This window comes from Notolabrus celidotus, chromosome 14 (genome assembly GCF_009762535.1).
Source record: "Notolabrus celidotus isolate fNotCel1 chromosome 14, fNotCel1.pri, whole genome shotgun sequence".
NCBI lineage: Eukaryota > Metazoa > Chordata > Actinopteri > Labriformes > Labridae > Notolabrus > Notolabrus celidotus.
Window position 1 is genome coordinate 19,044,975 of NC_048285.1, and position 13,780 is coordinate 19,058,754.

General features: G+C 39.5%; 1 protein-coding gene across 5 annotated transcripts in view; it reads left to right on the forward strand.

Moving 5' to 3' along the window:
* The window catches only part of dock10 (dedicator of cytokinesis 10), a 75,705-nt gene that overhangs the window by 58,750 nt on the left and 3,175 nt on the right, over nucleotides 1-13,780 (forward strand). For 4 of the 5 annotated variants that reach the window (XM_034701274.1, XM_034701271.1, XM_034701272.1 and 1 more), the window contains exons 33-52: nucleotides 205-321; nucleotides 2,021-2,132; nucleotides 2,262-2,383; nucleotides 2,850-2,964; nucleotides 3,243-3,309; nucleotides 3,696-3,743; nucleotides 7,346-7,447; nucleotides 7,923-8,032; nucleotides 8,130-8,245; nucleotides 9,144-9,281; nucleotides 9,369-9,551; nucleotides 9,651-9,761; nucleotides 9,842-10,057; nucleotides 10,152-10,209; nucleotides 10,877-10,978; nucleotides 11,536-11,642; nucleotides 11,745-11,867; nucleotides 11,948-12,061; nucleotides 13,240-13,386; nucleotides 13,492-13,702. In XM_034701274.1, coding sequence (XP_034557165.1) covers nucleotides 205-321; nucleotides 2,021-2,132; nucleotides 2,262-2,383; nucleotides 2,850-2,964; nucleotides 3,243-3,309; nucleotides 3,696-3,743; nucleotides 7,346-7,447; nucleotides 7,923-8,032; nucleotides 8,130-8,245; nucleotides 9,144-9,281; nucleotides 9,369-9,551; nucleotides 9,651-9,761; nucleotides 9,842-10,057; nucleotides 10,152-10,209; nucleotides 10,877-10,978; nucleotides 11,536-11,642; nucleotides 11,745-11,867; nucleotides 11,948-12,061; nucleotides 13,240-13,386; nucleotides 13,492-13,702 — 2,419 coding nt within the window. The remainder of the gene's footprint in view (nucleotides 1-204; nucleotides 322-2,020; nucleotides 2,133-2,261; nucleotides 2,384-2,849; nucleotides 2,965-3,242; nucleotides 3,310-3,695; nucleotides 3,744-7,345; nucleotides 7,448-7,922; nucleotides 8,033-8,129; nucleotides 8,246-9,143; nucleotides 9,282-9,368; nucleotides 9,552-9,650; nucleotides 9,762-9,841; nucleotides 10,058-10,151; nucleotides 10,210-10,876; nucleotides 10,979-11,535; nucleotides 11,643-11,744; nucleotides 11,868-11,947; nucleotides 12,062-13,239; nucleotides 13,387-13,491; nucleotides 13,703-13,780) is intronic. The other variant, XM_034701275.1, reaches the window with a different exon arrangement.

Here is a 13,780-nt window from a genome sequence, read left to right on the forward strand (position 1 = left end):
ATACAACATTAATTATGTATAACTTCACTCTGTAGGAAGAGATGTTATTATTAGAATTTTCTCTTGTGTAAGGGAAACATATTAACCGATTGCATTGTATTTAAAGTCTAAGATGTGTTTCATTCTTACAAAGAATTACGACCAGCTTAGGAGTAAACTCAAATACATGAAATGTGACGCCTGTTTCACTGTTTGTCTTTCCAGGAGAAGCAAGCCAGAATTGCCTCCCTCTACCTGCCGCTGTATGGCCTGATCCTGGACAACATGCCTCGATTCTTCCTCAGGGACCTCTTCCCCATCTACTTCACTTCTAGTGACCAGGTAATCAATCAATGAATCAAGCTTTATTTATACAGCACCTTTCATACAAATAAAATGCAACCAAAAGTGCTTTACAGCGATTGAAAACAAGAAAGAAGCAGAAATAAAATAATGGCAAGACATATTGAAAAACAAAAATGGATTTAAAAAAAAAAGAGAGATTTTGAAAAAGTAACTAATGCACACTGACAACAATAAGATATGTGCAATTATAACAAGTTAAAGCGTCAAATTGATATTAAGAATATAAATAGTTCAAATAAATCAATTAAAAAAGGGTAAGGATAAGAGTCGAGAATAAAATGAAGGCTAAAAATGTCAATAAAACTGAATAGATAAATACAAATAGATAAATAACTAAATAAATAAATAAATAAATAAATAGATAAATAAAAATAAAATAAGATAAACAGTTAAAATTTGTAAAAATAATAAAGCAACATTTAAATCAATATAACAGTAAAAAGTAAGTAATAAAATTGTTAAACCCTACATAAAAGCCAGACTGAATAAATTCATTTTTAGTTTACTTTTAAAAATCTCAATATCTCTATCAGCTCCCCTCAGATCCTCCGTCATGCTGATCCATAGTTTAAGAGCGTACTGGCTGAAAGCAGTGTCACCAAATGTTTTTGTTCTCCTCTGAGGAACTGCTAAAAGAGAGGGGACGGAGGATCTGAAAGGCCTTCCTGGTTTATACACTGAAAGCATCTCTGATATGTAGTCTGGTGCGAGGCCATGCAGTGCCTTAAAAACTAGTAAAATAGTTTTAAAATCAACACGTCAATAGGTAAGAGTCAGTCTGAATCAATGACTGAGTCTGTGTGTACTGCGCTGATAAATTCTGTGCAGTATGAGACATATTCCTGAATTGGTTGAATGTAAAAAGCATGTATTCTTGTCTGAGGGTTGTTATTATATCACATGTGAGACACAACCGCAAACTAAATACACTCATTGTTCAGTTAATCCTTGTACTTAGCATGGTTTTCTTCCTAAGATGACCACATTTTTGCAGCACAGGCTTCAACAGTATCACTACAACATATAGTCATTGTCAAGTAGAATCCTTGTATCTCCAGGACATCTACTTTTTCAGGAAGTTAAAAAAAAACCACATGACTAAACACTGCATGAGATTCAACCACATGCAATTTTTAATACTGTGCATCCATTATATTTTAGAAAGTCTACTGGCAGGCATAAAAGGAGATCAGTAGAATTGATTCATGCAAAAAGATAAAATGATAAAAATTGAGATACAAGGTTTCCCTGACAGCGACAATTATAGTGCTGCTGGATACTTTTGTTGCCGTCGTTGTTTCTCTGTCTGGTGTCTTCTGCTTGCTTTCTAAAAATATTTTGTTTGTCTAAAATTCTGTTCTTGAATCATATTGCAAGTTGAGCCAGGATGCATCAATGTAGTTTTACTACATTTACTGTAACTTGAACTGTGTACTTTCATTTTCATATGAGTATTATAGAAAAGTCAGTAAGAATAGAAACAACTAGATCATTTTAGTTGGGAGTAAATTGTGACTGAAAACTCTTCATAGGACTAGTGAGACTCTCCTGTGTTGGTGCAGTTGTAAAGTGCTTTTTACAAACATTTTTCATGAGGATAAAGTGATAACAATGATTTGAATTTGTTATTTTTTCTTTTGAATGATTCCTCATCCATCTCTGCCCGCTTCATTAGGGCTCTCGAGACGACCTCAGCGTAGGAGTGGCCGCAGGGGTGATTCCTGTTACTCGCCATGGCAACTCTGTAGATGCCTCCTTCTCCAAAGAAGTACTCAACTCTATCACAGGTAGCAATGTGTGGCATGTCTGTGTGCAGCTGTCAAAACAGTGTCTACATGAAAAGGTGTGTAAAGAGACATTGATACTACCCCCCTCCCTCCTTCTCCTCTTTTGTCGCCCACCTACCCCTCCACCAGCCTTCTCTTCTTTGGCAGTTGCCACGGCTAACCAGGCCGACTCTCGGGGATCTCTGATCAGCGTGGACTCGAACCCCAGCAATAGTGACAGGAACAGTGAGAAAATGGACGGATGTGAAAAGGTGAGACTAAAGAGAGGAGCTGAGAAAGCATTCGATGAATTGTGTATATTTTCTTTGCATCGCTCCTCATAAAATGTACAGTATATCACATCTGAGTTTGTCAAATGAAGGATTAGAAGGAAACTGTCATTGTTTTTTATTTCACATAAACAAGTGAACTGCCTTATATTTGGTGTGTAAAGCAAACTGTCCGTAAAAATTGTGCTTCCCAAAACAAAGTTATGAAAGATGTTTCCAGACGTTTTCCACAAAGCCTGGAAACATTTTTGAAGGAAATTGCTGAAAGTCTTTGTCTGTATTAGTAGTTGGCCTTAAAGCTGTAAATTTTCACCTCAAATACTTTACCTGCTTGTAAAATAACCATAAAACTTGATATGTCAAAAAGAAACACTTAAATCCACAACAACACATATTCTGACATTTCTGAAGTTCCAACTGCTTTTTCTCTCTTAATGTGTTTCCATAGTTCGCTCGTCCCCAGTCCCTCATAGGTTATGGATCTCGGTGTGACAAACTGGACCAGGCAGAGACCCGCAGCCTCCTCATGTGCTTTCTGCACATAATGAAAACCATATTCGAGGGTAGGATACTACATTTAATGAATAACATGCATAAAAAGCACCCACACAGTCTCTGTAGAGTTGAGCACTGTTATCGATTTACATATTCACAGTTATGCTGCATTTGTGTTGTTTTGTACTCCCAGAAGATGAAGCTTTTGCTGCTATTAAAAAGCTTTAAAACTCTACAAATTGCTCTGTTTACTCCAGAACTGACCCAGTTTTTACTGAAATTTGGCTTGAACCTCTTTAAATCTGCTGTGATGTCTGACATGCTGTCGTTTGTTACCTGCTTCCAGATGTGCTTGTGTCCTACTGGCACCGGGCCATTCACCAGGAGATCTCAGACTTCTTTAACATCCTGGAGTGAGTGTTCCTCTTTCTTCATCAAAGAGTTTTAGCACAGCTCCTTATAGGCTGAGTAGTGATACTATGTCTGTGAGATCGATAGAGATGGGGATGGGAGAATGAGAGGAGGAGGAGAAATGGGAAGAAGTAGCCAGAAGGGAAGAGATAAAAGTAAAGACTTGGGCAGAGAGAGGGAGGAAAAGAGTAAATCCAATGAGAGTGTCTTATCCAGTGAGCAGCTCAGTTAATTAACTGCCTGTGTTTCCTGTTTGTATCTAGACCCCACTATTTCAGCCTTTTTTTTCCACATGGACTCGATTTATTCTGTGGTTTAACCCACAAAAAAGCATAACACAAACAAACCTTCACCTTTCAACCACATATTTTTGCATCCATTTTTCCAGGCTGTGTCTGCAGCACTTCAGGTTCCTCGGAAAACGCCATATCGCAAGGTGAGTCCTCCTTGCTTTCATTATCCGACAAACAGGCATACCAAGTCTCATTCAGATGCATTTATAGTAGAGCTGCAGACATGGAAACAGCTTATTAACTCAACATACAATCTGCAGTCAAAGGTTGTAACTCCCCCACCCACTGCTACATAATTCATATAATCATATGCACACATGAATGCACGCATGTGCAAATGCAGCCACGCAGACATGTGTGCAAACACACAAATAAATGAGTCAGACACAGTCAGGCAGAAATACTAATATGCGTTCTGCATGTGTGTGTACGCTCAGGGATGAGCTTTAAGGAGGGGGAGAGGTAAAGAAGGGAGGAAGAGGAAGAGAGGGGGGGAGGTGAAACTCCTGGATCTAGCTGCTGAGAGAAAAGCTCTGCTGGATATTGTTCTGTAGTAGTTGGCAAGCAAAGGATAGGGGGTGTTATCGTGTGTGTGTGCTCTTACTGGAGCTGAGCCATTGGCACCGCTAGACTCCTCCATCTTCTGGTTCCTCCCAGCTAATTAAATTAGCCCTCTTTTTCCTTTCAGCAGTAAGATGCTGAGATGTAAGCCAACAAAAAGCTGGGAGAACACACTGCTTTTTCTATGTGGAGGTATTAACAGAATAAAGATAGCTGGAGGCCCAGCTAGCGCGCTCAGACGAAGATGAGCCTGTCTGGGGCTTCTAGCTACTTAACATTCGTCTGTAATACCGGGCCATGGGGGATTCACAGTCTTACGCCTGTGTCTGTCTCAGTGTCTCTCTCTGTTCGCTCTTTGATGCCTGGCTGAGTCAGAATGGGCGCCCATTGAAGTTCAGGAGGAATGAATTACACTAGCAGTCTGAAGCCAGACAGCAAGCTAGAAAGTCAGCCAGCCAGTCAGACAATTCGGTCATTTGAGCAACTGAAAACTTGGTTTGAATTCTTAAATAACCCATCTGTAGTAGTGAATAGTAATGATTAAAGCTACAATAGGGGAAAGCTACCTTAGCTTTTATTAATCTGATGGATTTTTACCAAAAAAAATCTAATAATCTTATTCATCAGAAGAATGGGATGCTATTTGATTGGCTTGGAAACATGACCAAGTAAATCATTATGAAACTTTCCCAAATCCTGATTGGCTCAGAGACGTACATGACATCATCATCTCTAACTAAAGTCGTCCCAGTTTAAAGAGGTGGAAGTAATAGACCTGATAGAGTCAATAGAAACATATGTAGAGGTGTTAATTGTTGGTAAATGTTCTTTAATTATTAATCTATTATTATATTTCCATGTTTGAAAGAAAGACAGATTCAGATTTGTTCCAGATTTGGCAGAAAATGGTCCTCTTGTGTTGTTAATATACTCTTAAAAAGCTGATTGGGAAAGTAGTTTGTCAGAGCCTGTACTGAGCCAGATGATGCTGCAGTTTGTTTGTTGTTGCAGGGTGACTCACCTCCTTAACTTAAGCCACAGCTTAGATGCAGCCACGCTTCATGAACATACACAATAAACAAATCATTGACACAAACAAATAATAGTCAATTTCCTACATGTTCGACCCAGCTGTTGTAGCCTCCACCACAGAGCATGCCTCATGCCCCCTGCCCTTTGTGCATGCTGCTGCTGCTGTTAATGGATGTGGGTGTGACTGCACATCATTGATGTTGCATTGCATCATGTGTATATGTATTGACTGAAACTCCCAAAAAGTAAGGAGTGTGTGCTGGTTTTGTGTGTTAGCTTTGTGTACCCTTTACTTTATTTCACACATTCAATGTTTGATGTCTCATCTTGACTCCACCTGCTGCGCAGCATGATTAAGAGTCATTAATAGGCTCTCAGGCAGTCATGTCACCCAAAGCTTCATTTTAGAGTCCAACATAATAAACATCTGTTTGTTGAAATCAAGTCATCATCTTACCATCGCCTTTCCCTCCTCTTCTATTATATCAACACTGACCTACACTAACACTCTAACATGAGCTGAAATAACATTCACACAATACTATACTAATGGAAAACTAAACCATTGACTCTGCCACTCCACTAACCTTTCCATCTGGCTGAGCTCCCTTAACGCTGACTTTACAACTCTGGGGTCAAATCAGGGATCCTGTATGCTTTTAGCTCTCATTTAGCTTTGCACCAATGTGACCTACTATGGCAAGCCATTTAACATTTAATGTACTAGGCTGACTTGTATTGATTTAGTTCCACTTTTATATCCACTTTCATATTTCTCTGGAAATTACTGTCATTTTGACTATTTGAAATGTTAATTGAAGATTTTCTTAAAGCAATTTTAAAAATACATTTGCACATGTGAAAACTTTTTCCCTGGAATCTTTGCTTTAGTTGGTCATATAGACGTTTGTTTTATTTCACTTACAAGTACAACAAAAACAGGTATCAACAATGACATTTCATACATTTTAAATAAGAAATGAGACCAGGGTTATTTCAATTTTTCAAATTAGAGAGATTCAAATTCAATTCAAAACCTTGATTTGTCCTCGAAAAGACATTGAGGTTTCCCTCATTTCCAATGTCGTCAAGATCACAGGCACATTAGAAACAACATACACACACAATCCTTCACAAAATTACAGATTAATTAAAACAGATACCATTTGAGACACAGTGTTCTGAGATCAAAGTCTTAAACTCTTCAAAAGAGGGAATGGGTATCAACTTTAAAGTCTGTTGGAGGGTATTCCATGATTTAGGGGCATCAATGGAGATATCAGAAGATCCATTTGAGATACGTCCAACATTTTAACAAGCTATCTTGGATATGGTTGAACAGCAGTGACAATATATTATAATATGCTACAATATGATATATGACACCATACAGTATGATTTGATACGATATGAAAGAATGAGATATGACACAATATAATATGATATGATACAATAAAATAAAATAGGGTACGATATGTGACACAATACTATACGGTATGTGACACGATGCGATATATGACACGATACAATACAATACACCAGAGGATACGATATGACATGACAGGACACAATATATGACATAATACGATACAATACAATACAATACATTGTAAAAGAAACTAATTGGTGCGATAAACTTTATTGTCCCCTTGGGGAAATTTGTGCCGAAGTGCCACACATGCTCTTATAACTTCCTCCCCAATGGTATGCATAGATAAAAACACAACAAAAAAAACCAACAACACATACCAAAATAATTCTATTATTACATTTTTACCAGTTAGGGTAAATAGGGTTGCAAATACTTTAGATATAAGTGACGGTTGTACAAATACAAATTTACAAGTTAAATTATGTTTAACATCTCTTGATATTAGGTCTGACATGGTTTCCTTACTAGTTACAATCCCAGCAGACATATGAATAATTTATCATGTATGGCTTGCCATAGACCTATTTTTTTATAAATATGTAACAAGGTCACATATGAGCAAAAAGAGCTGTATTGCAAGTGTTTACACTTACACTAAGGTCCATCAGTGTTGACACGCTCAAGCAACTGTTAGGATGTTGCTGACTTCTGTCAATACTGATGAACTCTTAACAACTAAGGTTACTAATGTTAGCTTTGATGTGATTGGCTCGTGAACAGGAAGCTAGCGGCGGCAGTAAAGCTGGCCCAGTCCACCCACGCCAATGGTACCCTGAAGGGCTCTAACCACCCCTCCCAGTCCTCCAGCCTCTTCCCACAATGGTAATCACCCTACTTCACCTGGAAAATGCCTCAGCAAAGATGATAGAGTTGCTTTAAGATTCAAGAGTCTTTGGTTACTGAAATTGTTATTAATGCTAATGGAACTTTTTTTCAGATTTTCTTCCTTAAAAAACAACAAACTTATATTCAGTTCAACCTACAACACTTAGATTTACTCATCTCTATCCTGTGTTTATTCATTTTTGATGTAACCACTGTATGTTTCATGATATAGACTGTGACTGTGTTCTCAGCATGCCCCTCGTCATACCTGCTGTGTTTGTGTTTTTGATATACCAGTCTGTATCTGTACTCTCATGTGTTAATACACTCCTGATCCCAGCATGTATATGAGTAAAGATCCCTAGAGATGATTGGCTTACAGGTTGCAGAAGATTTTAGCTGCAGTGTACTTAAACCGGTATTAATAATACGTGAGAGTACTGTGAATGATACCAGCTGCTGTTGCCTTCAGGATGGCATCATCCGGGGAAGGCCACCGACATGCTCGCTCCCAAACTATGCCCATCATCAGGGGCAAGAACGCTCTCACCAACCCCAAGCTGCTGCAGATGATGGAGACAGGTGACACAGACACACACTGATACATATTGTTTGGGGTCAATACAAAGTGACTGAGATAGACTTGAGTTGTTTACTGTATGTCTACTTCTGTGTCCAGATGGGAATATTCAGGATGGAGACAATCTAAGTCCGACAGACATCGAGGCCAACTTGTCCACTGAGGTGTCTCTCACCGTGCTGGATGTGCTCGAGCTCTTTGTTCACCATCACAAGGTTTGTAGTCCTCTCCCAGTCCACGTTTAATGTTTAAATGGTCATTTCTGAATGGACTAAAGTACTTGCGTAGCGCTTTTTTACTCTGTCCAACCACTCAAAGCACTTTTACATGACATGCTCACACACCGATGTTGGAGGATGCTATGTAAAGTTCTCATCAGAATTAAACAGTCCCATTCATACCCTGCCGTTTATGCTACTTGAGAGCAATTTGAGGTTCAGTGTCCTACCTAAAGACACTTTGGCATGTAGACTGCAGGAGCTTTAATGGAACTACCAACCTTTCGATTAATAACTGACTCCAAAATTGAGCTATACCTACTCTGATGTGACACATACTTCCATACAATATGTATTGTACCTCTACTATATATACTAATATGTTACATAAATATCAACATGCAAGTTTTCTGCTCCAAGCTCAGTTATTTTATTAGATCATTACATGTGATTGCAAAAAAATGGATTGAAAATTTTCAGCAAATTATGAAAGCTATATGTTAAGGCTGTTTTTTTCATACAAATTTCCCTTTGAAAATAAAGTAAATAACCTTAAATTTTGTTTTGCAACTGTGACATGAAGACAGATTTGAGTAATATTCTCCAGCTGTTTTAGCTCCTTGATAAAAATTACAAAACAATGTCTGGTACTCTGATATCCTACACCAAAGAAATTCTCTAACAGCGATGTCTTATTTGTTGTAGTGCCAAAATGAATTGCATTGTAAACCTTGCATACTTCATATACATTGAACTAAGCCATTAGTGCTCTACTGCCACCTGGTGGCTATGAAGTAGAAAGTGGTCTTTGCTTTCAGTTTGGAGAAGAAGATGCTTGTCAAAACTTATTCAATAATTATTTTCTTTGTTTGTTCTCATACATGCATTCCCACAGAAGCAACTGCTGCTAGATGAGGGACAAAACGCACTGATGAAAAAGGTGCTGGACACCTACTTGCTCTACTTTCAGATCAACCAATCAACAGCCACTCTACGGCACGTCTTTGCTGCACTCAGGCTCTTTGTTCAAAAGGTGCAGCGCATACTTCATGTGAACATGTAAAAATCTTGATTCACCATTGTTGGATTATACAATTTTACCCTCCATCTCTTACTGCAGTTCCCCAGTGCATTCTTCCAGGGTAAGGCAGACCTGTGTGGCTGTCTCTGCTACGAGATTCTCAAGTGCTGTAACCATCGATCAAGCTCCACGCAGACAGAGGCCGCTGCCCTGCTGTATTTTTTCATGAGGAAAAATTTTGAGTTTACAAAGGGCAAGTCTATTGTCCGCTCACATCTGCAGGTCAGTTGGACAAAGTGTGGTACAAATATACAGTAACTGGAAAACACTGTAAATCAAGGACTGACATTTCCTTGCCCCACTCTTATCTGTTTATTTCAGGTCATAAAGGCAGTGAGCCAGCTGATAGCAGATGCCGGCATTGGAGGCTCAAGATTCCAGCAGTCCTTGGCTATCATCAATAACTTTGCCAATGGGGATGCACCACTCAAGGTAGAGCAGGGTTCAAACTTTATTATCAATACTTGTAAAAGTAGTTCAAAATATTTAATGTTTATAACAATTTCCTACAGAACACTCCATTCCCTGCTGAAGTGAAGGACCTGACCAAACGGATCAGGACGGTTTTGATGGCTACAGCTCAAATGAAGGAGCACGAGAAGGATCCAGAGATGCTGGTGGATCTTCAGTACAGTCTGGCCAACTCGTACGCCAGCACCCCGGAGCTGCGACGCACCTGGCTTGAGAGCATGGCTAAGATTCACGTCAGGAACGGCGATCTTTCCGAGGTTAGAAAATATTCTTCTCTTTCTGGACTTGAAATGCTTTGAGAGAAAAGCATTACTTTAAAACTTAATTTGTATGTCCCTGACTTTTCCTCAGGCCGCTATGTGCTACATCCACATCTCAGCCCTGATTGCTGAGTCGCTGAAGAGGAGAGGTGAGTGTGCACATTCTGCTGCTTTGACTTGACTTCTTTCAGCACAGTTTGTGTGTGTTTCCAGGGATGTTGTATTGCTTCTGCAGTGAGTGCATCCATTGCAGACATGGTCATCTTTTTTCATTTAACAAACTTCTCTGTCTAACATGGTCCTTACTTACATGGTCATTGCTAACTCTGTCATTGCACGTTAGCTATAGGTATTACTAACATGACAACTGAAAAATTCTGAAACTTTAGCCTCAGTCCTCCATATTATCACGAGGGGTTGATGTGTTGCCTGATAGTGAGCACACCGATTACTTGAGTGTGTCATGTGTACGGTTAAGACTTGGTAGGAACTTATACATGCTGCCATTTTTGAGTATTGTTCCTATTGCCATTTCCATTCACAGTTCTGGATGGAATCTAGCCTACACATCTTCCTGTCTTGCATGTTCCTCTACCTGCCAGTCTGCTTCTTCTTTTTATGTGTGCATGCTCCCTCGTTGAAACCACAGCATTTTTACGGTCTTTTCACGAGCACTTAACGCACACAGCCTGTGTCCAAACAGCTAGCACAGCATGCAAGCTTCTCGGCCGATCGTCCTTTAGCACAAAAGGCAAAAGCAAGTGGACGTGAACTTTGTAAACCTCCTCCTCCTCATCCTTCGCTCCTACCAAACAGGCTACTGGAGAGCTGACAAGGCCAGGATGTCCAATGTGTCCCCTGAAGAAAGCCCTGTCTATAACTGTAGCTCCTTACTAACTACCTCCCGAGAACAAGACAGTGAGTGTGTGCGCCGTGGGCCTGCTGGGTGGTGGTGGCGGGTGGGAAATCAGAGCATTGAGACATGAAAGGGAAGCTGGGTGGAAAGTGTTAACTTTAAAAGATGGAGATGGTTTCGATTGATGGGAAATGTGACAGTTTGTTTTTTAATACTCTTAACTGCTTCACAGCTGGGTAAGGTTTTTTACACTGTGTATCCAACCATGCAGCTGCAGTTTGAGGACCCCTGTGCTTGCCTTAATGATATGAGTTTCACTTTTTTGCTGTCACAGTCTGACCTGTTCACTCAAGTCTCACTGAAGAAGTTCAGTGTCACTGAGGTCTAATATGAAGCACGCTCACACTCTATGTTTTTCTGTTTGAATGTACAAAAAGCAGAATGCTTTAAATGTCAAACCTCTTGTATTTTAACACAAGTACAAGAGAGCGGACTTGTTGGGTGTTGGATGTTTAAAATCCTAAATCCATACTAGCTGGATACCATATAACCTTTATAGGAAGTGTGCAACTGTTGTTTTACTCTCCCTGATGTCACTTTGCCTTGTTTGAAACCTCAGCATCGTTCTCTATGGGCTGGGCTGCGTTCCTGTGCATCAGCCCGAATGTGAAGGAAGAGGGAGCCATGAAGGAAGACACTGGTACACAAGACACACCCTACACAGAGGTCAGTGATAGACTTTCATCCTTTACTAAACTCCATATTCTATAAAGTGGCAGTGCAATCATTGTTGCCACTGTGAGAGGATGTAATCTGTCTGTTGGGTAGGACACCCTGGTGGAGCAGCTGGAGCTGTGTGTGGACTACCTGTGGAAATCAGAGCGACACGAACTCATCGCTGACATCAACAAACCTGTTATCGCTGTCTTTGAAAAGAGGCGGGATTTCAAGGTAGTAGTTAAACCTTCAAACTGCAAATATTGTCACATATTTGAAAATTAAACCTCACAAGTTTGATTGTGTGTCCACAGAGGCTGTCAGAGCTGTACTATGACATCCATCGCTCTTATCTGAAAGTGACTGAGGTGGTGAACTCAGAGAAGCGGCTCTTTGGGCGTTATTATCGTGTGGCTTTTTACGGACAGGTGAGCGATAACTGGTTACTGCAGGCAGATTTTGGCACCCATTGCCCTTTTCTGCAATGTACATAAACATAAAAATGAATGAAATTGTTTGAAATGAAGACTATGGTGCAACTTGTAGGTGAACAAGAATCATGCTTGAAAGTCTGATTGATCAAAATTGACATTTTTATTTTCTTTGACAATATTACTTCTCAGAAGATTAGACACAGTCTCTGCAAAGACAGATGTTGTCTTTTCACATTGCCTTTTATGGACGTACTAAGTGTCTTTAATTTAGATGGAAGAAGTCATAGCCAATAATTTAATACCAAATTAAACCAAAGCTTTTCAGTTATGTGGGAAAACTAAATGTTTGTATTTTCCTTTTATTAAACTCTCTCTTTTAAGTATTTAAAAGCATGTTTGGTATTAAAGGATGAGCTGTGCCCTGGTTTATCTTTAATTCCTTGCTTTAGCAGTGCATTACTGGCTTTGTTTTTAAGAACCTGTATCGTTGACACAGTTTCTTCGTGTTAATAAGAGAATAGTGTGTCTATGCAGTGATTTCAGAGCTCTACAGCGTCTCAGTAGTCAAAAATTTAAGAACACGGTAAAACTTGCAGCCTTTATTTTTGAGCTAGTTTCCTTAATTGTCTGTCTGCTCTTTTCTTCTTTTTTTTATTATATTCTGTATCAAGATTGCGGTAAGTTCTGTGTGTCATTGGTTTTCCATTTTCCTCAGTGCTAACCACTTTTACCTCTCTTCTCCTTCTCCCACTATTAACATTGTCTGCTTTTACCTCCTGAAGGGTTTGTGTCAAGCTTGCTGTGGTCCATTTTTACCTCCCCATATTTGCCAAAAGATGACATTGTTTCCTCCCTAGACTTTAAGAACTTAGAGCGCCATCTTCGACAGAAAGATATAATTTAATGACCCTCTTCCACCTTTGACATTTTACTCCAGCGCTGCTTTGAAAATGACCTCCAACCTCTCCCATCCGGCACTTAACACTGTCAAGGCTGAGTTGCTCTAACACTCAATCTGGCCTGTGACCACCAGGGAGAAACTTAAATCAGACTGATACTTACACAGGGTGTTGTGAAAGCAAAAGAACAACTTATGATGTACAAGTGCAAACTCCCATACTGTCATGTAACATGCTTTGCTTACTAGGGTATGGGTGTGTGTTTTCTTGCAGGGTTTCTTTGAAGAGGAGGAGAGCAAAGAGTTCATCTACAAAGAACCGAAGCTGACAGGACTGTCAGAAATCTCCCAGAGGCTACTCAAACTCTACTCAGACAAGTTTGGAGCCGATAATGTCAAGATGATCCAGGACTCCAACAAGGTCATTTACAGAGAAATTAAACAAGTAACATCTTTTTAATTTCTGGTTTATGAAGGTATAGTTTAACTGGTTGCTTATGTTTGCTTAATATTAAAAAAAAAACAGGTTAATCCTAAAGACCTGGACCCCAAGTTTGCCTACATCCAGGTGACATACGTCGTGCCCTTCTTTGATGAGAAAGAACAACAGGACAAAAGGACGGACTTTGAGCGACATCACAACATCAACCGCTTTGTTTTTGAGACGCCGTTCACTTTGTCGGGGAAGAAACACGGAGATGTGGAGGAGCAGTGCAAGAGACGCACCATACTGACCAGTAAATATTAAAAAAAAAAAGAAATATAATAATTTAAGAACATTAGTACAGTTTTTGTTACTCCAAAAATGTTGTCTC